Raw genomic sequence first — 24110 nt, 5'->3', positions numbered from 1 at the left:
TTTATTGAGTGTTTAACAACAAAATTGGTCAGAACAAGGTCTGGGGGGGGGGGGGGGGTTGGGCAGGGTGAAAGGGGCTCCAGGGAGAGGAGGGGGAGGTCACACACGGCCACGAGGCAGAAAAGATGAGGACTGGTGTGAGAGAGCACTCACTCAGAACCAGCGCCAGATGCTGGGCTCACCCCGAGCCTCCCCAGGCCGGCCTGCCCGCCCTGTGACATCCGTACAGTCCCGTCGCCACACCACCAGCAGCAGGAAAACACCGTGGACATGAAATCCCATTACTGTGCACTTCAGAACATTCTGGAAACGGTATCGGCCTGCAGCATCAGCCGAGAGGAAGCAAGATCCCTTTTCTAATAGGCAGTTCCACTGGTGCATTTCCTGTGCGCTGGAACCAGCCTGCTGGTCTCTGCCGGCAGTGAGAGGCTGGGAGTCGGGGGGGCGGGTGGTGGGCTGTATGGGAGTGTCCTTGATTTCAGTACAGCGAAAGCATCTGGCGTCCAAACCTCTCTCTCTCTTTTTCTCTCTCTCTCCCTCCCCGCCCCCCCCCCCTCCCCTCACCTCACCTCATGTCGTGACTTCCTGTTTGCCTAGCTTACTCTGGATTTCCATGGCTAATTTGGCATGATTATGTGAAATTGCCAATTGTGAAGATAGAGCCGGCTGAGGACATGGGAAGTGTCAGCTTGGAAAGGGTTTATGGTTTTTACAAGAAAAAATACATTCAAAATCAGTGGCAACCAAACCTCTACTTCGTCCCACCATCTTGGTTCCTCCCACCATCTTGGTTCCTCCCACTCTGTGTCTCAGCTAGGTCTGCAGTCTCTCAGCTCCATCCATTATATCACTCTTGGCTCTTCCCTACCCCTCAGCATGTCCAGACATGTGTCTTTTGGCTCCTCCCTCTGTCTAAACTCCTCCCCCTGTCTTTTTGACCATCTCCCTCAATACTATCACAGTCTCAGGTGTGCAGTTAGCAGGGTGTGAGTAGTGGGGGTGGGGGGTGAAGGGGGGAAGGAGCTATGTGATAAGGCATGTGTCTCTTCAACCCCCACACAACACATGAAGGAATATTCCATTGGGGGAGGGGACGCCGCCCGTCAGTCATCTCTCTACATGTACTTCCTGCCCGAGGTGTTTGGGCGCGGCGACGCGCTCGGCTGCCGGTGTTGCGAGGGCGGAGCCCTCTCTCTCTTGGGCGTGTTGTTGAGGAGGTCCAGGCTGCGGCGGCTGGAGGAGATCACGTCGGCCACGAACTTGGAGCAGTCGCCGCACACGTCCCTCAGGCTGCAGCCGTGTGCGTACAGGTGAGGAAACTCCTCCTCCACGGAACGCTGAGAGAGGCTCCGCACTGACCTGCACAGACATGCACAGCGAGGGGTCACCGCAGGGGAGGAGAGGGAAACACAAACAGCAGCTTTTTCAGTCAAAGGAAGGAGAGGGGGGGCGGAGGGGGGTTACCGGGGACAACACCAAATCCGTATTTTTGTTAATCCAAATCCTGAATCTGGGATTAACGATTGAGCACGTATAGAATCCTACACATTCTATGAATGTACAAAAACAGCGAACCAGAGACGTTAAGCAGTAATGCTAAAACAGAACACTATTGGTGATTCTAAATGGGAATAAATGTGGAAGGAAAATCCAGTGGCCAATATATACCAGCTGTGCAGGTTGCTCATATAAATCAAAGTCACACGCGAACGTCAGACATCAGCAAGTGCACACCTGACAAGGAAGGCAATTACTGAAATCCAATATCCCCCATGATATAATCAGCTTCAATCCAGCACATGCATTGCTATCACTTTGTTGATAGCTACATGAGAAATTTTAGAATGAGTGTTGTCTGAGGCCCACGGCTGTTTTCTGACTGTAAAGCACAGGTGCACGGTTAGGGTTGCATTGCCGCTCTGTGCGCTATGTTGAGAATGAGAATATTCACTGAGAATGTTGCATCAGCAAAACCATGGCAACTGATATTGGTAAGTACAGCTGAGGCCGTTTCTGAACAAGCTAATTATCTACATCCCATTTTATTTACAAATATTTTTGGACTTACCTAATAATTTGGAATGCCTAATTGCAATTGTACGGTTGTGCTATCACTGCAGCGCCTTCTTTCGATACAGGAGGTCAAGTCCGCGGAACCATGTGAGGTCAACAACCTGCTTCTTTTCCATGGTTTGTGTGACAGGCTATGGAACTGTAGACTGTGGAACTCCAAACTGGTGTCTCATAGGGTTTTGTTTTTAAAACCATTTTTCTTTTTCCCCCTGTTACATAACATTTTTCAGTTAATATGTTATTTTGTTGTATAAATAAATTCAGTTGGATTGTTTGCCTCAGGGGTTAGCGATAACTGGAAGGCCCCTCATCTCCCATCATCAGCTCTAGATATGCAAAATTCTGGTTCCTCTTCTCGACTCTAATGGATATGGGAAAACCCAGCAGGTACGAAGGCAAACCTCAAAGGGAATAAGTTGTGTAAGTCGCTCTGGATAAGAGTGTCTGCTAAATGCCTGTAATGTAATGGAATGTAATGTAATGTAATGTAATGTAATACTGCGTGTGGTTCATCCTTAGCTGTTACAGTGCAGGGTACTGGGGAAAGCAGGCCAGCAGGAGAGCAGAAAGAGGAGGGCAGATGTACAGCAGGCAGTCAGGAGGCCAGAACTCACTTAAACAGCTCGCTTCTGCGAGTGAGGCTGCTACCGCTGCTCTCAAACCCCACAGTGTAAACTGGGATGTGTGCCATCTTCTTGGAGGGGATCTTCATCTGCGGTAGAACATGGAAAATCAGGACGAACCACGGAAAAACAGGAAGAGCCCAGAACACGAAAATTGAGACAGGAAGAGGAAAGGCAGAAAACAGAAGAGTCCAGAAGAGCAAGGCAGGCGAAGGAAGAGGAAAGAAGTGTCAGGGAGAGGAAGACAGAAGCAGAAAGTCAGGAAGAGTTCAAAAAAAGTCAGAGCAATTCTATCCAAAGACATAAAGAGCTGTACCTTGGCACTGCAGGATCCACAGACAGACCTGAGGAGAGAGCAGAACAGCGGGTAGAATTATTGCACTCCTCAGTTTTATACACTTGGAGCCTTGTGTTTATGTACTCCAGACTTGCATGTCTTACTTACCTTTTACACAGCAGGCAAGTTGATGGCCAAGAGAAGAGAGGGAACTTTATTTTACAGCAACAACACACCTGGGAGACAAACGCACACAGGTGAGGTAAAGCTCAGGCACAGAGTGAGAAAGAGAGAGACAGACATGGGGGAGAGAGCGAGAGATGGATAGTTTGTGGAGGCTGTGAAGTTTTATTCACTGTACGCCCACTAATTATGTCTGCTGACATGTTTTGATAAGAGGCAATGTACCGGAAAACAAATGTCCACAGAGGACAATAAAGCCCTGTTCTATTCTATTCTGTTTTTGCAGACACCACCCTTCCGATTACACTCTTTCACTCTATCCTTCTCATTAGGCGTACATTCCTGCTGAAAAGGCAAAGTGTCTTGAGCCCGACACAACACTGAAAAACAGTTCCACGAAGGACACACATGTTCCATGGAAACATGCTTTGTGATGTCATGGGACCTCCTGCCTTCAATGTAACCTGTATCAAGGCTATTTCTTACCAGCATAAATTGAAGTGAAGCATCAGTGTGTAGGCAATCTCATTTCCTTCCAACATATCTCTGTGCTCCTTGTTTCCTCGTGCTATTTTTTGTTAGCCTTTATTTAACCAAAGACTCTTGAGATTATAATAATTTCAAAAAGTAGGCTGACAGGAGATATCTGACAAGAGAGTATTGGCAAGGAAGCAGCAGAGCACGCTGATGACAAGGCACTTAACATATGAAACTCTGTACAAATACAATTAAAAATTTTAAAAAATCAGTCGCAGCTATACATGCGAGGCATTTATGCTGTTGAACAGAAGTAGTGATACCAGATTCTCTTGCTTAATTCGTTTTTGTATGGCGTTCAGTGACTGTGGAGCATTATAACGTAGGTCACCATTTTTCCCAAAGCAGTTTTCATCTGCAGTTCAAGTCCTCACTCAGGATGAGGTCAGTAGAGCCTTGTATAATTGCACGCGTTAGACAGTTATCACATTACACCTCCTCAGTCGTCAACATCCATAAGTCAGCTTCCACTCATTGACTGAAAAGAGTGGTCCTACACCGTCACATGCTGCATCCAGACTTCCTTGTTCCATAACTGACGTGGGCTGTGCACCTAAACCCCATCGTGCAACAGCTCCCTGAGCTCTGCCAGTACAGCAGAATTTGATGAGATGTCTCCAGGTCCACACACGGAATAGAAATTGAGGTACTGGAAATGTTATAGTACAGCATAATACCGACTGCCCCAACTCATTTTGCAAGGTTCAGGTGGGAGTTATATAGCTAGGTCTGAAACATGTAATCAATAGAGGGGGCTGTCCCTACATTGATTACATGCTTGTAACTTGAGTATATCCAGAAAAAAATCAATCAAACTGTGGATGACATCTATCCACCGCTCAAAGCTATCATGTGCCATACTGACAGATGTTTCCCCCCTTGTTATTGGTCTCTGTCCCCACTAGAATATTGGTGTGCATAATTATAATGAATTAAAAGACCTTTCCCCCATTTTCATCTGTTTCTACCCCCATCTCCAACCTTCTACTTCTGACCAGAGGTGGAAAGTCCAGGGGTCAGAACATTCAGGTCCTGCCATGTGTTTCTTCCACCCATGAATTCAGCCAGCTGATATCTCTAATTAGTTCTTTTTGACAGTAGAATTGTGGTAATTAGCAAATCCAGGTGCTTGGAACAAAATACTGGGGAGGACTGTTACTTTCTGAACCTGAATCTTACACCTCTCCTTCAGATAGTTCTTGAAGTAGAAAAATAAATAAATGAGGGGAGGGAACAAGGATAACATTGGGATGCATTCAGGAGCTATCAGTGTTTTAGGGAGGGTGTATGTAACAGGATGTGATGTCAAAGCTCACACCTTGCCCTTCCGCAGGTTGTTGTACAGGTCTTTACTTTGCAGGAACTTCTCCATTTCGGCCTTCACCAGCACACGGCGCACATTGATGACCTCATCTACTGTTAGGGCCAGACTCTCCACAGGGTGACTGAACTCCTCCTTCACAAAAAAAGAGGAGCAATGAAGGTGGGGAATGTATTCTTAAGGGTAGCATTATCAATAATAACACAAGAAGTGTGGAGTGTGGTCAGAATATCAATGTGGAGAGTGGTCAGGTTATCAGTGTGGAGAGTGGTTAGGACATCAATATAGAGAAATTTTCAGTTATACCAACCATCCATTGGGGTTTATAGCTCTCCTGGTTTGGAGACCCAACCTCCTTCACTTCTACCCTCTCCTCCACAGCACTGAGGGAGCCCCGTGGGGCACAGAGGAGCCCTGGTGAGGGGGGCATCCAGCCTTGCACTGGGAGAGAGGCTGCACACAAAGAGGAGGAGAGTGGGTGGGTGACAACCAGAGCCAAGACTTTCTTCCACAGAAACATCAGCTGTGGTGGGCAGCATTTCAGCTCCCCCTGGTGGTAGACCAGGGTTACATCCAAATCCCGAAGGAGCCGAGTGCAATGGATTTTGTTCTCGCACAGGCGCCGCCACATATAATCTGATCGATGTGATACACAATAGCTCCCCTAGTGGCCGGCAGGTGACGAGCGCCGACGCATCGTCGATGGAAGCTCTGGGCGGACTGACCTCTGTGCAGTGGGGGTGGCCCCGCCCCTCCCAGGGTGCGCGCTCGCGGGCGCTCGGCCCTCCGCACAACGGCTCCGCCCAGCTGGGCCGACTCCGACAGCGAGGGCAGCAGCTCTCCCCTCAGCTCGGCCAGGTCGTGCTCCGAGAACGACCGGTCTCTCTTCAGAGGGGTGGGAGAGCTCTCAACCCGCCGGAGGTCCGTGCTGTCCGGGGACTCTTCCTCCTGTCAGAATCAAGCCACAAGGAAGAGGAACTGAGAGAAGGTCATTGAGACCGTTAAAATTATAACGAGAGTAAATCATTCTCTTCTCAGGTATATATAAACATACAGTGAGCTTCCACATGTTTGGGCACAAACTTTTTTTTCTTGATTTGGCGCTGTACTCCACAATTTTAGATTTGTAATCAAATGATTGACATGTGGCAAGTTTTTATTTAAGAGTATTCTTATACATTTTGGTTTCACCATGCAGAAATTGCAGCATTTTTATACATAGCCGCCCCCCCCCCCATAAAGTCTGGGCCAAAAGGCTTCTTGGGTGTTTCCTCTTTTAAAGGCCAAGGAAGACCTCTACAGTTGATGACTCATTGATTATGAGCTATAAGGTAAAAGTGATCCTACAGCATCACTCTCGCTCAGAGGTTTTGTGAAGACAGGCTCTGGTCTTTATTCTATGTGCTTAATATTTCAAGGTCCAATTTGCTGAGACTGGAGCACACTATTTCCCCCTTACCTCAAATATATTCATCTCTTCCATTTCGGCTAGAGTTGGAGCTTTGAGTAAAACCCGAGGACGGGAAGGGGGGCGGGCACCATTATCCATGATTGACAAGTCGATACAGGAAGTGGACTTCACATCACACGGGCAGGTGTGGAGCAGACATGGCAGGGAGCCGAATGCTAAAATGGGAGAAGTAGCTAACAGTTACTCTCACAGCACGCTACACATTATTTCCAAGCATTGCACTGCACGCAAACACACACTGCATAAGCTACAGTATTCACAGTGATTTCAAACTCAGCGCTGGTCCACTGGCTATGCTGCTTGTTATTCCAGCTAATTTCATTTAACGGTGTTCAAAACATGTGCTTAGGTTGTTCCATAAATTTTCTCAGTAAAACGTATGAACACAATCACGGTTTGGCTCGATGCCATTTGCTTTGTCTTTGAACTCTCCATTTTCCACAAACAGTTAAGCGCCTGTGAGCAGATGTCCACATTTCCAGCAATTAGGACCCAGCTGGTTTAACCCGTCATTCTATAGCTGTAATCAATTACAAGCTCGTTCTAAACAAATTATATCATTTTGTGTATTACACAAGTGTGTGAAAGCCAGGGATCTGAATACAGGACCTATCAGGGATCTATTCAAGGCATTTTTAGCTTCTTTTGACATAATGAGGCATTAAGAGGACAAATCATCCTTCAATGCCTTCAATGTTTAAGAATGTTTCAAGTTTACCGCAGCAGTTTAAACTGGCACAAAATTATTGTAATAGAAAAAAAATTGACACTTGTGTGTCCCCTTCTTAATGTCTAGCCTTTTATTCATAAATATTTATCTATAAATTTAAAAATCTGTGAGAACCGTCTCATTTAAGAGCCTGAGGTGAGAGAAAGTTTGTGACATTTAAAACCTGTATGGGACAGAGCCACCAGAATCAACCACAAAAAAATACATTTTGTTTTTTGTGTAGGGTCAAAATTACCCTACACAACACCTTTGTATACAAAGTTGGTACAGGGGTATTGCAAACATTGAGTTATGATTATTGCATGTTTACTATTTAATCCCACCAAATAAAAATAAGGTTAAGTGGATTTTAAGAGATGTCAAACACTGATTGGGATCAAATTGACCCCAAGTATGATAAAACGGTTAAAACTAAAAAGCCAATAGGAAAAATGAATAGCTTGTTAAAATTCAAAGGTCCCAATTACAGCAGAAAGAAAACCCAGCATACCCAGGAGGTCCCCGGTACTGAGTTTGAAAACTTCCAATTTATATAAATTTTGCTTTACACAACACACATCACCTATAGCTAAACCACACTTTTTTCTATGACCATTACACTACGCACATCACACATCATCTATGACCATCAAGCACACATAATCAGTAAAAATTTGTAACAATCATAGTACCCACACACTACACCACCCACACACACACACACACACACACACGCACGCACGCAGTTAACCATTTCACCACTATTTGCACTAAACACACTACAGAAAATACCTAAATGCTACACACCACATATATCAGATAAACTCACCAAAATCATTGATTGACAAGTACAACACCGAAACTACTAACACTTAGTGACTTACAGGCAGTGACAGTGATTGATATGCAGTGACAGTGAGTTTTAGTGATTGATGGGGAAAGAGGAGTGATGGGCAAGTGACAGTGATTGACAATGAGTGGCAAGCAATGACCACGTTTGGCAGTAATTGGAAGTAGGCAGCTAATTAGTCATTGACACTGTCAATGAAGAGTGAATGACAGACAGGGACAGTGATTGAGAAGATATGAAAGCAATTAGTAACTATCAATGAATAAATAATTGACAATAAGTGACAGTGACTAACAGTACTTATGTTATTAATAGAGACAGTGATTGATATTAAGTGACAGTGAGAGACAGTGATTGATAGTGATTGTGACTGACTACTTAAGTAAGTGACAGTGAGAGACAGTGATTGATAGTGATTGTGACTGACTACTTAAGTAAGTGACAGTGAGAGACTGTGATTGACAGTGATTGTGACTGCTTAATTGAGTAAGTGACAGTGAGAGACTGTGATTGACAGTGATTGTGACTGACTAATTGAGTAAGTGACAGTGAGAGACTGTGATTGACAGTGATTGTGACTGCTTAATTGAGTAAGTGACAGTGAGAGACTGTGATTGATAGTGATTGTGACTGCTTAATTAAGTGACAGTGAGAGACTGTGATTGACAGTGATTGTGACTGCTTAATTGAGTAAGTGACAGTGAGAGACTGTGATTGACAGTGATTGTGACTGCTTAATTGAGTAAGTGACAGTGAGAGACTGTGATTGACAGTGATCGTGACTGACTAATTGAGTAAGTGGCAGTGAGAGATTGTGATTGTGACTAACTAATTAAGTGAGTGACTGTGAGAGAGAGTGATTGACAGCCAGTGACGCACTTCTCTTGGAGCTGGGCGGCTCCACGGGCCTCAGCTGGTGCTCCTGCTTGATCTCCGCCAGGATGCGCTCGTGCAGGGACTGCTGCTCCTGCAGAGGGGGGCGGAGACTCCGCTCTGACGCCTAGGAGCACACGGACAAACTGAACACGCTGCTGTTCTGAACGCGCCAAACAAACGGAGTGAGAACTGAGCACTGCTACACTGCACACACAGAGAACCTAATGGCACTGAACACACAGATAGACTAACACACTGAGAATGCTGCTACGCTGAGAAAAGTACTGACACACCAAGCACAGACTGCACTACACTGAACACACCAAACCATGACACTCAAAACACTGCACGTGAGATGCATTCGAAAAAACGTCCTTATAATACACACTGCACTTACTAAATATACCAGTACCGTGCGTTATACTAGTACTGTACTGGTTACAACATTGTTGTGGTTTTAACACATTTTAACAGACTACTTTTCTGGAAATTGCACAATTAAATGAGTCGGCCTCATTTAATTGAGTTTGGGAAATTTGATGTTGGGGTGTGGCAGCATGCTTAAAACAAGTTGATTTGGAGGAATTCATGAGGTTTGTAAGATCTGATGGTGGGAGGGAAACGAGGGGGTGAAATGGAGGGGGGAGGGGGGCCTCACAGGTTTGAGTGGAGGGCGTGACCTGATGAAGTCCAAAATAAGCTCGTGGGCGTCTTGCTTTACCCTCGTGGGGATATCACCATCCACCTGAAAGGGGGAGCAAAGAGAGACAGAGCGAGGGAGACGGAGAAGGGGAGGGAGAGAAGAAAGAACAGAGAGATAAAACAGCGAGAGAAAAACAGACAGCGTGAAAGACACAAAATCAGGCAGAAAAACAGAGAGCAAGAAACAATGTGAGAGAGAGAAAGAAAGAGAAACAGAGAGAAAAATCCACAGATGGCAGTGACCTATCCACTCAGACATTTTACATTGGCTTGTTCATTCCGGTGATGTAAAGGGTTCTGCAGTGCGTGTACAATTTTGTTATGCTCGTAAATATCGAAGGATTGTGAACTAGTATCTACAGTGGGTGCAAAGAGACATAAGTAACAAGTCAGCACCTTGTCATGAGGGCGCTGGGGTAAAATGGAAAGCAGACTTGCAGCAAGCTCAGGTGTAATGAACACTTGATGTTTGTGGTGCTAATAGCCCAATGTGTTTCATCAAACATTAGTAGAACAATGAACTAATTGGGGGGGAAGAGAACATGCAAAACAAAGGCTGACATGTAGGGGAAATACTACGTAGTGAATATGGCTCAGTGCTGTGCCCTAGGCCAGTGTGGCTCGACTCGGCTCGGCTCACCATGACCTTGCGCAGCTGGAACTTGCGGGCGCGGATATCCTGCATGAGCATCTCAAAGGGCGTGAGGCGGAACTCTGTGGGGAGGGGGTCAAACTGCTGCTCCTGGACCTTCTTCAGCTTCACCCCCTGCCTCAGCTCTCTCATCAGCTGCACCCAGATACGGGCCTGCAGCAACACGGACATACCGCATCAACCGCACACACGCACACAGGCACAAGCAGACACCCTACATCACCCAACATTGGGCAGGAGTGTTGTATAATGGGCGAGGAACTGGTCTTGTAACCTGAAGGTCGCAGGTTCAATTCCTGGGTAGGATACTGCCGTTGTACCCTTAAACTTCACTGCTTCAATATATGCAGCTGTATAAATGGATACAATGAAATGCTATGTGGAAGTCGCTCTGGATTAGCGTCCGCTAAATGCCTGTAATGTAATGTAATCACCCAACACACACCCTGTATCATATGCACCCACACATGGACACTATCTGAAAGTACCTAGATGTGTGCCAACACCCACTCCCCCCCAACCCCAAAAGCACAGCCATCAGTCCCCACTATGTTGTCTGTGAGCACGGCCCCCATGACTCTGGATCTCTCACCCAGTCTGTGTGTTTCAGGGCGTCCAGTTCAGCAGTGCACCTGTCCTCCAGCGGCTCCTCAGTTCGGATCTTCTTCAGCATCTTCAAAGACATATCAAAGGCACAGATCAAAGACACCTATCAAAGACACCGATCACCAATCGTCAAAAACACTATACAGATCAATAACACCCACACTAATCAAAACACTGATCAAAAACACTATACAGATCAATAACACCCACACTAATCAAAACACTGATCAAAAACACTCATTAACACAAATCACTGTCACTGCGACTATTGATCGTTATCACTGGTCGAAATGGCTGTGATTTGGAGCACCAGTTGTGTAAACCTGGTGTGTAATGGCCAGATAAACGTTTTTCCATTGACTCAATGTGATACAACGGGAGGTCACAAGGGGGCATTGTTCATCCCGTTTCGCACTGCGGAACAAGTATCAAGTATGCGGGGGGGAGGGGGGGGGGTCACAGGTCTTATACACAGTACATGGCAAATGATACATGGAAGCAGGAGGAAGGGGGCGACTAATGCATGATGGGAATCAGAGTATAAACTGCAGGTTTTCAGATTAGGTGAAGCCCTGTCCACTGTTACCCAACTTGTATCCAGTATCAAACAGCATTCCAGACTGCTCTGGTTCTCATGCGGTGGGCTCACAGGGACAATGACTCGCTGTGCCCCACCCTCTGCTCCCTGCAATGACCCAGAAAATCCAACACCAAAACTACACCACACGTTACCTCCTCTAGACATCAACAACCTTCAGGAAAGGGCTGCACACAACCTTTTCAGTTAAGATGTAGCTGAACGTTGCAAACATTTTGGCATATTGCTTTTTTCAGAGAAACAGAGTTGGACATAGATGGCAGTTTTATATACCTAACTCTACACTGTCACCACATGTGTAAAAGCTAATTAGAGAGCAACTGCTAAGAGACTATTTTCAGGTAGGCTAATGAGTACTTGCCACTCAGGATATCCAAAAATTATTCACTTATTCATTTTTTAATTTGAAGGGCTAAAATAAGAATACATAACTTGCTGCCAGAAGTGCTCATTAATAGCCTTCCTTTAAACAGAGGCTCTGATTGGTAGTTCCTCTCTAATGAGCTGGTAAATTTGTAGACTTGTAGGCATATAAGGCTGCAATTGGTGTACAGCAGCATGATCCAAAGGGCTGAAATAAGAGAAGAATCAACTTTTTCCCCAGACATTCACACCTCGTCTCACACTCATTTTGCACCAAATGCCTATATCTTTGGGGCAAACGCGTCTGACACACGGGGAAGTGTTTGTTACACTTGGAAATACTGTCTTCGTTTCACTCCAGGCTCTTGAATCTTCTCCAGTAAACATCAAGAAAAAATGTACTGCACGCGCACACGCACGCGCGCACACACACACACACACACACACACACACACCTCTTTGGCATCTCGAATCTTGGCGAGGAAGGTCTGCAGTTCCAGGGTCTCCACGAAGAGGGCGCGGCAGACGGCCTGGTAGTGCTCCGGGGCCAGCGCTGGGTTGGCCAGGCGGGAGGCGCATAGCGCCATCACCTGACGGAAGGAGCACACCGCACGCAGCGCTCCTTCTTCCTCATCTTCCTCCTCCTCTTCCTCCTGGCCGCTGTAACCCTCGTCTGCGGTGCCGTTGCCAGCCTCCCCCCCAGCCATGCGCTCAATGAGCCGCTCCAGCTGGGGGCACAGCTCCCGCTCCTCACTCTCATCCAGTCCCCAGTCCAGCGCACGGTAGATAGCCACGCCCAGGGACTGCACCATCTGTCAGACGAGGGGAATGCTAGTTTATAAATGTTAGAGAAATACATTAAAAGGGAGAAACAAAACCCCAATCCTCCACTTTTATTTTATAAAGAGGGATGTGCAAAGTGTGTTAGTAATTCATATAACTTTCTGTTTACATGGATACTGTCTTTCTATTCACACATAGAAGTTTGTGTGTTGCCAGTGTGGAGTGGGGGTGGGGGGGAATTAAGTGGTACAAATGCATCTTTCCGGCGGGTAACATAAATTTACCTGACGTTCTGGCACAGGAAGTGGGTGAGGCCTCCTGTCGTCGTCTGGGGAAGAGAAGAAACAACAATGATCGATGACCATCGGAGCGGCACAACGCAATGTACGTTGGGATACTAGAGGACCGTGTGAGTAATTCTTAGCCTTTCCATGGCTGCCCTGTCTGGGCCCGAGTGCTGCCATTCCCACCCCAAATCGCACTGCGTCTCTGGTAGCCATCCAGCCACTCGGCGAACGTGATCCCATCAGCAGCGCACTCTTCCGCAACTCCACCCTCGGTGCAGACATCTGTAACCCCACCCGCAGAGAAATCCGATTGCTCGTCTGTCTCTGCGGTCCCGGGACCCGAACCTTTTTACTGCAGTGATCAAGCTCTGCACAAACCGCTTTACTGCATTGATCCCGCGCAGCACAACTGAACGGACGGCAGGGTTTTCCTGCAGATAATGGCTGCGCTCCAAACTGCTCTATCGCTCCTTGCTCCCCACAGCGGGTCCAGTCCCAGATCCGTCCTTAGCCGGTAGCAAATTGGCTTGCACTCTGAGCACTTACGATGCATCGATTGCCAGAGTTTTGAATGCAAGCCCCTCTTTGCCCGTATAGATTTTGACCAATAAAAAAAACAAAAACAATGAGCCGAAGGCAACATGAGGACCAGAGTACAGCATCCACTAATCATGACCCCAGATGCCATTCCTAGAGGGGAAAACTGTACGCAGGATTTTGTTTGAATTAGCTAACTGGCTGTAGAATACTAATGTAGGTTCACTTGTAGATTAGATCTCCGTTAAACATTTCACATAGGTACACAGGAAGTCTTCAGCTGTCGTTCAATTACTTATCAAGAAATGTAGCTATAAAATCATATCACATAAAGGACTGACTAAGCAATTAACAGCAGAAGCTAGCATGGAATCCTGAAACAAACACAGCAGTTCTTGCCCAGCTATTTTCTAGAGTGTCCGGAAAGGGAAGATTCAATCTGTGAGTTTGGTGACCTGCAATACTATAGCACTGTATGCTGTGCACACCTGAGGCTGTCTAACCGCTCCGCTAACAGTGAGTTAATCTTTAGTGCAGCGGTTAGCGGAGCCGCCTGTAACCAGTTTTAGCAACATACGGTAGGTCAGAGGGTGAGTTGGCTAGAATCGTCACCTCCGATTGTTGCCCCAGCTACATGAGATCATGGTTCGTCACAAACAGTAACTGACAACTGATTTATCAGCAGGGCACACCCTTCGAAGTTTAACAGACAATTCAGAGCGTCAGCCCAGCACTGTACATTCCTATAAAACTAAAGCCTCCATTAACCCCACAGAAGAGGCAGTTATGCACATTTTTGCCGTCTCTCAACCCAACATCTTATCTCTGCTTTCACACACACAGATAAGACTTTTGGGGATGTTTTTGGGGAATTTATTTTGATGTAATAATACTTCCCTCTGATAAATTAAGAGTTCAAAGTTCAAAGGACAACAACCCTGCCTCAGGGCCCAATCACATGATCAGTAAACAGTGCAGACCTGAACTTATTACACAGAGAACTCTAGATTGCAGAGGGGTCAAAGTTATACATGGCCTGTGATTCAGGGAACAATGCCACACAGACAAAGCAGCGTGTCACACAATCACTGAACTGCAGCGCTTTGGTAGTGAAAGATGATCCCCTCTCGCTTTCAGGCCCTGACAAAAACACAGCTGGGCTTGCGGAAAGGCCCAGAACCTGCCGGACCGGTAGCAAAGCGTGCAGACCGCGCTCTTTCACGCCCCTGGAAAGGGCCGGACTGCCTCCTTCCCAGTCCACCTCTCTGGGTATCGGCTGAGATTTCAGGCTGCATTGTCCTGACAGGCACGGGAACGTTTCCCCCAAAGGCCTATCGCACTTTACTTCCTTGAGATGGACTGCCGCTGTTGCCGTGGAAACTAAAAGCCTGGCGGGGGCGAGAGTTAAAACCTGAGAGAGAGAGAGAAAGGGAGAGGGGAGGGGTACGCCGCCATCTGCGTACACCCAAATGCCACTTTTTCGCACCTTGAAGGTGTGCTCATCTGCTTTCAGTTTTACGCATGACCTGACCTCGTGTGAACTGCATCAGAAACCATCTGTTCGGTGTAAGAGTAATGAACCAGGGGAGTACAAACACGTAGATTATCACAGTGCATCGATGTTAAGGGACTCTGACATACAACATGTCAATTTAACAATACAATCAGGAAATGTCCTCGGTCTGGCAGATATTATCGGATATATCCATCCCTAAGTGGAATCCAGTGTAGTATAATGCAACTCATTAAGACCAATGTTACTGTGAGTGTGGTTGTATTATTCACAGTAATGGCGCACTTATGAGTCATTGTTGTACATGGTGGGCACTGTTGTGATATTGCTATTAGAACATTCGCAAGCTGTGTGTTCATAGGACATAGGTATGCTACTTAAATTATTACTATAAATTATTATCCCAACAATAATAACAGTCCATTTATTATTCATACATTTATGCTTTTTTTGTGCCACTGCTGTTTGGAATCCACATTGCTGTTGTTATTGTATCTACTTTAAAATAAAAACAATGCATCTTGCCATGATGGCAAAAAAAATAAAAATAAGTAGTTGCATTTTTGTAAACACAATATTCTAGTGGCTTTGAAGGCTACTTTGATTAATTCACAATACACACTCATATGCACATACACTCACACATCCTAATATATCTATTCCGTGCTGAAATATGATACATAGGCTGACCTTGTTTTGATCACAATGTCCAATGAAACAGGGGGACACAGAGGAATGCAGTCCAATAGAAAATGGAGTGTGAGATCACAGTGAGACAGGCCAGGATGAGGCATACATTAATGTTCTCCAGAAATGTAACAAATACAGAATAACCATTTACTTTGAGGAAAGTAAGAAGTTCCTTCTGTCTACAGCTGCACAGACAGAGGGACACATAGCTCAATGGAAAAAAATAAAACATTTTCCAATACTGTTATTTTCTCAAAGTTATAAAGATGATTATTTCCATTATTCATAAGCCGCGCAAACTTTCAGAAATGTGCTATATTCAAAATTCTGGCCACAAAAAAATATTCATTTTTGACCAACTTCAGCTGCATTTTCAACAAACCGATGTTATTAATAAACAAGAAGACAGATAGCAACTATGTTTTTTCTTAAAAGACAATTCAAAAAGTGTGGAAAAATCGTAGAAGAAATTGTAGGCCTATGTTCAAGGCTATGTTTTACAACTAATTGGGCTATATTTGATCAATAAATCATGCTGAAGTAGCTATACAATTTTTTTTGCATTTTACAGTATAAAATTGCCAGACTCTCAAGTCCATGGTGTAGCTAGCTAGTCATGTTAGTTACTGTAGCTGTCACTTCTATTTCCGGAATGAGAGAGTAGTGAAGTAAAGTAGTCTTTATTCGTGCATTAGCGCTACGAGATAACAGTGTAACATGATGGAAGTGGTGTGAGAGCCTACATTCTGGATAGTTAAATAAGGTCTAAATTGGTTTGTTGGCAAGTATTCAATATAAGGGTATTATTGTCTCATAAATAAATAAATAGTATGAGAACCATCTTCAAATAAAATGAGAATCACAAATATCGCTACTGGTTCACATGAAATTAACTGGTTCATATAGAGTGTCGTTTGTAAAAAGTTGCACACTGTAATAATTTGTGAACAAATAATTTTGTTTGTAAGTTATGAAAAAATATTCGTTTTTATTTGTGGAAGGTTTATACTATTTATCAGCCAATATTAGCCCCCATAATTCTGTACCCTACCTAGATAGCTAGCTCTCCTACAGGTGTTGTCTTTCATCTGGGTGTTTGTTTGCATATCCACAGCCAAAACCAAAAAGTGTACTGTAGCCTGTCAATCAACATTGTTGCTGTTGCAAAGGGTGATGTGTGTTATGTAGGCCTAAGCAAGATACCCAGCCATTTGTATGCTACACTAAAATGTTAGATAATTCTCAACTGAAAACTGAATAACTTTTTTTTCTGCATTAAAAAAGAATCCTGCATTAATGCTGTCTCATACTTATTTATTTGTTTGTTTGTTTATTTATTTATTTATTTAAATACATATTTTAAATAAATTCTAAATTTCAGAAAGGTCAAAAACCAAGAGACAAACTATTCTTATTTAAATTGTGCAGGAAAAATTCTTAACTCAGAAGATGTACAAATGGTAGCCCAGTTGGTATATTGTACAATTATTCTAATCATGAAGGAAAATCTTGCTTCTGAAACAGGGCCCCCAGGAGCCAATTAGGTGCAAGAAGAAATTTCCTATATCTCAGTGCTCACAGTGCCTTTTTAACAAAAGTGGTCTGAAATCTCTCTTTCGATTAACATTTTTAACAGGCAAAGTCAACTTCTGCAAGAGCTTGCTTCTGCATTAGAGTCAACTGCCCAGCGGCACTGAACATAGATATCTAGCTTCTGATCACAAGACCATGTGTTCAGCCACAGCACACCGAAATGTAACCATTTTCAAAGGTGCCCTAAATCCCTTTAAACTTGGCATGCCATTGAAGAAGCATGTCCACAAGGTTTTCTCCGGCCACCTATTCTATGCGTATAGCAGGCTCAGTTTTTTCTTCCTCTCTTACACACAAGCAGCAGCACCATGATATCACGACAGTTATAGTAAGTTATACTCATTAATATATCATAAGTTGTAGATGTTTGTGCTTATAATAATCGCAACAATGTGCTTATTGGTATTATAGTAAAATTTCTGGAAACTGGAAACAAATGTAGTACATATACTAAACCTAAACAATATGATGTTTAACTCTAGACATTGATGGGTTTGTTTTGATAATGCAAAGGTGAGGTGAGGCAAAGAAATGAAGAGTAATATGCAAGAGCGTACATTTAACCTTAAACGGTGCAAATATGTATTCACACATATCCACCATGGCAAGATACAATCTAAGCAGACGTTGCGTTTCTGTTTCTGCTAAAGCTGATAAACTGGTTGGAGGGAAATTTGAGTCTAATGGACAGCCTAAAGATCCCCCTGAAAATCTTGAAGACGGACAGTTTTCCTGGACAAGGCTCAACACAAAGCTTACCGCGAAGGACGGGGACAAAAATGAACACAAGCAACATAAAACCTGAGCGGTCAGAACCTAAACCACAAAATACAAGAAGGTTAATAAATAAAAGAATAATTTGACCCATGGAAAGGTGAAAAATGTTGTGTTAGCAACACATTACTTCCACGTCACATTTTAACAGGCATGTTTGTCAACTCAACATGCTAACAGTAATCCAAAATATTTACTGCAGGGTTCAGAGGAAACCATTTCCTTTTACTCCGAGGAGTATTTGCAACATTAAATATCCCATGTGTATAAGACTATCAGAAATATCACATTATATTGGAAATGTAGCCTACTCCTCAATGTTGACAAACGTGTCAGAGTAACGTGCTAATGTGGTCAAAGCATGAAACAGAGCAACGCTGAAATTTCATATTTCAGATCTGTTTTGTTACGTAGCCTACGGTGTATATGCGTGTTTGTATGTGTGTGGGTCTTTTACAGTTAATTTACTGAATTACCGTACTTCATTATAACCGCAGGCCCCCGTGATAAGATAAATACCATAAATGTAGGCCGGTAAGAGCGCACTGGCTGCCAACAATAATACTAACTTCCCCTGAACTGTTCCGGGTCCGCAGTCCATTGCGCTGGTATTTTTATTGATACGCAGACAATGTTTCAAACCGGTGGTGCATTGGGATTGGCCGACCGCGCTGTTATCGGTTTTATTTCATCTGAGAGACGGGGCAGCCGTTAGTGCTAGAAAAAATGTCTATTCCCTGTCAAGCTTGCGCCCAGCTGCCAGTGACAACTGCGCTGTATGAATAATTGATCATTTACCGGCATATTCCAAGCCATATTTATCCACGGGGAGTCCGGAGTTAGACCAACTGTTAAAAATGAATCAGCATATTTAACAATGTCAAAGCCTATATTCTGACGAATGTAGCCCAACACTGATGCCCCAAGTGCTGTAAAGTTCTTCTTGGGATCATTTTTCTATAAATTTGCTGATAAAAGGCAAACGAATGCACTCCTACCATTGTTGATGCTTGGCTCTTTCTGCAAGGACACTGTCCCATCTCTGTACAAGAGGATAGAGGACGGATCCTTCACTCGGGAGAATCTGGTCTCCGCCGCCAGGAGCGGCTCGCACAGCCCGCTGCAGCATTGGTAACACACCGCCCACGCCTGCTCTTCGTTAATGGGCTGCTCGTAGGATTTCAGCACTTCTTCTAAAGACAGCTCCCTTGGGTCGGACAAGTCCCGGACCTCGGCCCGGTCCGGCGGGGCTGACACCCGAGAGTCCCCATCAGTGGCTCTGCCGTTTGCTGATCTGGCCATGATTGCATATGTATCCCCATTCTTCACGAGGACCGCTCCAGAGTCATGGTCTGTTCTCTCCCATCCACTTTTCCGTTTCACAGCAAGCCAGCGCAACTGCCGCAGCTGCGAGTTTCCATAACAGCAAATGGAAGCAATCTTTGATCTGCAGGAATGTCAATCAGCAGCAGCGGGTACAGAGGAGGCGGGCAGGAAGACAAACCTGACGCGACGCAGACAGTTCCTTCTGGCCAGGAGAACAGGGCAAACGTGCATACGCAATAACCGCAGAAACGTCCTGCGGCGAAACGGAGGGAGATGGATACTGGGAGGACGCTCCCAGACAGCGCGGTGCGTGTGTTTGTTTTATGAGAGGGAACTGTCTTGTGTGTGAATCTGACTGCGTGCGGTCTTCTGCAGCGCAGCCTCAGCTCCGCCCCTGTCTTGAGCTGGAGAGCCCCCGCCTACATGTTAAAATGACGTACTAGCTAAGTTCCACATAAATTAGGGGAGCAAGGACATTCACTCTGACCACATAACTTTCTCCAGTACCCCATCTCTCCCACTCCCAAGACCCATATAATTTCCCCTGAAAAATCGGCACATGGCCCCATTTAAAATATTTTCTTTTAAAGACTTCAAAGAGAAGCTGTTCAGCATTGTAAATACTCACGTTAAAGAACGCTTACTGCGTTATCGTTAACAGCTTGTGACAGGTGTATTTGATCTGATGTGACGGTGGGAGTGGAGACAGCAGGGGCGTGGCAGCATGACGCACAGGAGCACCAGTACCAGCACGAGAAAGATTAACACGTGTATGGGACGGCTGGGAAAGGGGGATTTGGAGTATGGGATGACCAAGAAGGTTTATGGATCTTATTATCTGTAGGTCTAAACCTCCTTAGGGATAATGAAAAGAAATGTGTTCACATTTCAGTTGAAGTAGAAAAGACTCCCGCTAGGTCGGCCATTGGAACTGAATTCTGCCATAATACATGAAATACATTTCCATTCTCCATCCACATTTTCCTCCAAGTAAAATAGAATATATTTAGGTGAAGTAACTCAAAATGACAGATTAATAAGATTAAGAAATATTGCACCAGCTTGATTAAGGTATGATAATATATTAACACAAACATATTCAGACTAATATGGCATAACTCCATCAGAAATGAATAATTTTCATTCCAGGTGGAACTTTTTAAACTTTAATTTTGCACATCTTTAACCAAAATCCATTGCCAGTTGCAATACAAATGGGTATTTATACACTATTTCTTGGAAGCATTAGTAAAGATTTCATTATATCGTGGATCTCTATAAATCACATAATTAGTGCAGCTACTAATTAAAATGATCACCAAGGATTGCCAAGAATGTGTAATCCAGACAATTTTTTCTAAAAGTCTAGAACTGAAACTGAACTGAAAACTGAGACTCTTTCACTGTCTACATTTTGGAACTGCTGACATATACAGGAATTATAAAAAGAAAAGAAAATAAGTGAACATTATACAATACAAGTGTAATGCTAATATAAACATGCAACAATATTGCTTCCTTGTGAAAGCAAAGAGAGCACATTCTTTTCAATCAATCTGAAATGATAACCAATGTGAAACACCTATTGAAAATAACTTCTATTGTCTTACTCTGCACACCAGTGCCACCATCTGATGGGAGGAGTTCTCTGCACATATGTACCAAGTTCATCGTATACAGAATGGTTTCTTTTGATGATAAATACGTAGGTAGTGAGCAAAAAAGTTTTTTTCTAGCATGGTTCAAAAGCGATTGTTATTTTATCCTACTTTGTGATCCTCTTGGCCCCATGTTAAAGTTTTCCTGTGATATCTTTCAATGTGAGAATGCCCCCTTTTTACATTACATTATGCTCTTATCCAGAGCGACTGACTTTACATAGAATTTACATTGTATCCACTTATACAGCTGGATATATACTGAAGCACTGCAGATTAAGTACCTTGCTCAAGGATACAATGGCAGTGCCCAACTGGGGAATCAAACCTGTGACCCGTAGGTTAGCAGACCAACTCCTTACCCATTATACTACACTGCCACCCAGAGCACAGAGCATGAATAGATGCCTAGTGGTTTGGGGGGCATGGCACTCACTGACATCACTAAAATCTGAGCCCAAACCAGCATTTATCCTGGAATGACACCTGAGACAGAGTATTTCCATTTCCATGAAATGGAAACACGAACTGAACACGAGTTGATTGTCTTTCTTGTGGAACAGTTGTGCTGTATTCTCCCTGCACAGTTTTGCATGCTTGAGGGCTCTATGCCTTAGTGCACACAAGCTGTACTGAACACGTATGGGGGCCCACAACCTAAGTAATACCTTGGTGTTTCCATTTTTTGTTCAGTACCTGTACATTCAATTTTTTTAAAAGGGCTGTTTTAGCTGGTGTGTAATTATTGGGTAATTGTCACACATTAATGATAAAATTACAAGAGTCATGTACAGTATTTATTTTTCTATTTCACTTTTCCAAACATAAAATTGGTATTGACACTGGCTAACATTATTGAGCTACCAAGGTCAACAAATTGAGTAAAAAGCTTTCAGTTCTAGCAAACAAGTCAAAATATGATTTTACCTTCTGAAATGTAAAAATAAATAAATAATGGTCTTTTCAAAGCATTTCTACATTGTTTCATCTCTGTTGTCTAAGTCTTTAGAAACAGAATTATGTGAAAATATATTACCCAACAGAATGACAAAAACTAAATCTTTTGTGCAGAATGAATGTGTCAACAGCATTGTATTTCCATCAATGATTACTACAAAAACTATACACTCACATCGTACACAGGGCAGTGAAGGCATCAACATTTTTATTTCCATAATTTTATATATATTATTTATTAGTTCCTACAGGTGAGGCTGTGTTCTGACAGGAGAATATAAAATGAGAGACAGATATTGCTTTACAAGCAAGGTGTTGCATAATGTTTCTGAACTGTGTTTAGAACGTCTGCAATGACCTCTCAAACCCACAGGATTAAGGTCTAAGAAGCCTAACTCCTTTCTATTAAACTTGAATGAGTCCTGCAGACACACACCTTTTCATTTATGTTGGATGCATGCTTTGAAGCATTGTGTGTATTTCTGAAGACTTGATTTTTTAACCGTTCACTACATGGGCCCCAAATGACCCTGAAGACTTGGAGCAGCTCTCTGTCTATAGACACAATTAGAGCTTCCTGAAGTCTAATGGGTAAGTGGATGGGCTGCAGGGAGGAGAAGAAACCTAGAATTTGTAAACCACACAGAATTTGTAACTGAACTTATTATTTAATGAATTTGGCACATTAAATAACAAAATATCTATATTTAAAATGTACAATACAACATATGAAGACAATATTTACCCTGAAGAAGAGCTGTCCTCATCACCTCTGAAAACCTGAGAAGTTACATGATTTTAAATTTGTAATCAAACAATTCACAAGTGGTTAAATTGCAGTGTGGTAGGGGGGGCGTGGTTTGTGCGTTGGCTGCAGAGAGAGAGAGAGAGAGTGGGCGGGGCGGCTCTCGGTCTCTGCGCCACAGCTGTTGGGGATTGCTAATCAGCACCGATGTTTAATTGTTTGATTGATTGACAATGTGCTGATTACCTCGACAGTGAGCCTGGGTGCTTGATTCACGGCTTTTGATTGACTTTGAAGTCTGTTATTGGCATTTGTCAACATGAGGACCAGAGCTGAGCCAATTAAAGTCAAGGAAGCTATTATTAGGGTGCGAAACACGCAAAAACAGTTAGAGATATAGGCCAGAACTTAGGCTAACCAAAATCAACAGTTTGGAACATTATTACAAAGAAATAGGCCACTGGTGATCCCAGTAATCGCAAAGGGTTTAGTAGGCCAAGGAAGACCTCCACAGTTAATTACTGAAGAATTCTCACCATAATGAAGAAAACCCCAAAAAAACCTATCAGGCAGATCAGAAACACTCTTCAGGAAGCAGGCAACGGATGTGCCAGTGACCACTTATTGAACAGAAGTACAGAGGCAACACTGCAAAATGCAAACCACTAGTTAGCCACAAATCAGGATGGCCAGGTAACAGATAGCTAAGAAGTACTTACAGTAAAAGAGTCTGCAGAGTTCTGGAAAAAGGTCTTGTGGACAGATGAAAATCGCTTGTATCAGAGTGATGGCAAGAGCAAACTGGAGGTCAACTGCCCAAGATCCAAAGCACCTCCCTCATCTGTGAAACATGGTGGTAGGGGTGTTATGGTTTGGGCATGTATGGCTGCAACAGTTACTGGCTCACTTTTCTTCAAGCAAATGCCTACAAATTCATTGGAGAGCACTGCCTAAAGTAAGACAATGATCCTAAACATACCGTTAAAGCAACAAATTCGCCTGGCTCAATCATTCATCAAATCTGATTCCAACTAAAAATACGTTTTTAATGCTTGAGAGAAAACTTATGGCAACAAGCCCCTGAAACAAGCAGGAGCTGAAGATAGCTGCAGTAAAAGCCTGGCAGAGCATCAGCAGAGAAGATACTCAGCACCTGGTGATGGGTCACAGACCACAAGCAATCATTGCATGTAAAGAATATTCAACAAAGTACTAACTACTTTCATTTATGTAATATTAATATGTGCCAAACTTGTGGTGTCCTGAAATATGGGGGCTATATATAAAAAGTTATGTTATTTCTAAATGGTGAAATGAAAAAATACAATTTAATAAATGCTGAGAATGTGCACTCACCACATGTGAACTGTTTGGTCACAAATCTAAAATTGTGGAGTACAGAGCCA

The 24110-nt window shown here is 43.8% G+C and overlaps 1 protein-coding gene across 3 annotated transcripts; it reads right to left on the bottom strand.

The window, feature by feature from the left end:
• On the bottom strand, positions 1 to 19991 carry spire2 (spire-type actin nucleation factor 2). Of its 3 annotated transcripts, none has more exons than XM_035418254.1 (15): positions 19017 to 19729; positions 12909 to 12952; positions 12297 to 12653; positions 10867 to 10947; positions 10263 to 10427; positions 9579 to 9665; positions 8924 to 9044; positions 6474 to 6640; positions 5740 to 5962; positions 5325 to 5467; positions 5012 to 5149; positions 3142 to 3209; positions 3013 to 3040; positions 2688 to 2785; positions 1 to 1359 (listed from the first exon to the last, which is right to left on the bottom strand). In XM_035418254.1, exons 1-15 carry the CDS (start codon positions 19318 to 19320, stop codon positions 1116 to 1118), a joined length of 2268 nt encoding a protein of 755 aa, XP_035274145.1. In that variant the 5' UTR covers positions 19321 to 19729; the 3' UTR covers positions 1 to 1115. The 3 variants fall into 3 exon arrangements, with proteins under 3 accessions (XP_035274145.1, XP_035274146.1, XP_035274147.1); XM_035418255.1 differs by lacking the exon at positions 19017 to 19729 and adding an exon at positions 18538 to 18737; XM_035418256.1 differs by lacking the exon at positions 19017 to 19729 and adding an exon at positions 19973 to 19991 and having other exon boundaries at positions 3 to 1359.
• Positions 19992 to 24110: the final 4119 nt, after the last annotated feature.

This window comes from Anguilla anguilla, chromosome 5 (genome assembly GCF_013347855.1).
Source record: "Anguilla anguilla isolate fAngAng1 chromosome 5, fAngAng1.pri, whole genome shotgun sequence".
Taxonomy (NCBI): Eukaryota; Metazoa; Chordata; class Actinopteri; order Anguilliformes; family Anguillidae; genus Anguilla; species Anguilla anguilla.
This window is presented reverse-complemented; position numbering and strand designations above follow the sequence as displayed.

Bases quoted from the DNA above. Each gene is read 5' to 3' on its own strand.
- spire2 (XM_035418254.1), bottom strand. From the start codon at position 19,320: ATGGCCAGATCAGCAAACGGCAGAGCCACTGATGGGGACTCTCGGGTG. The intron at 9,666-10,262 runs GTGAGCCGAGCC...TCCCCCTTTCAG, and splicing joins TCCAGCTGCGCAAGGTCATG to GTGGATGGTGATATCCCCAC. The intron at 6,641-8,923 runs GTGCGTCACTGG...CTCCCATTTTAG, and splicing joins GCCGCCCAGCTCCAAGAGAA to CATTCGGCTCCCTGCCATGT.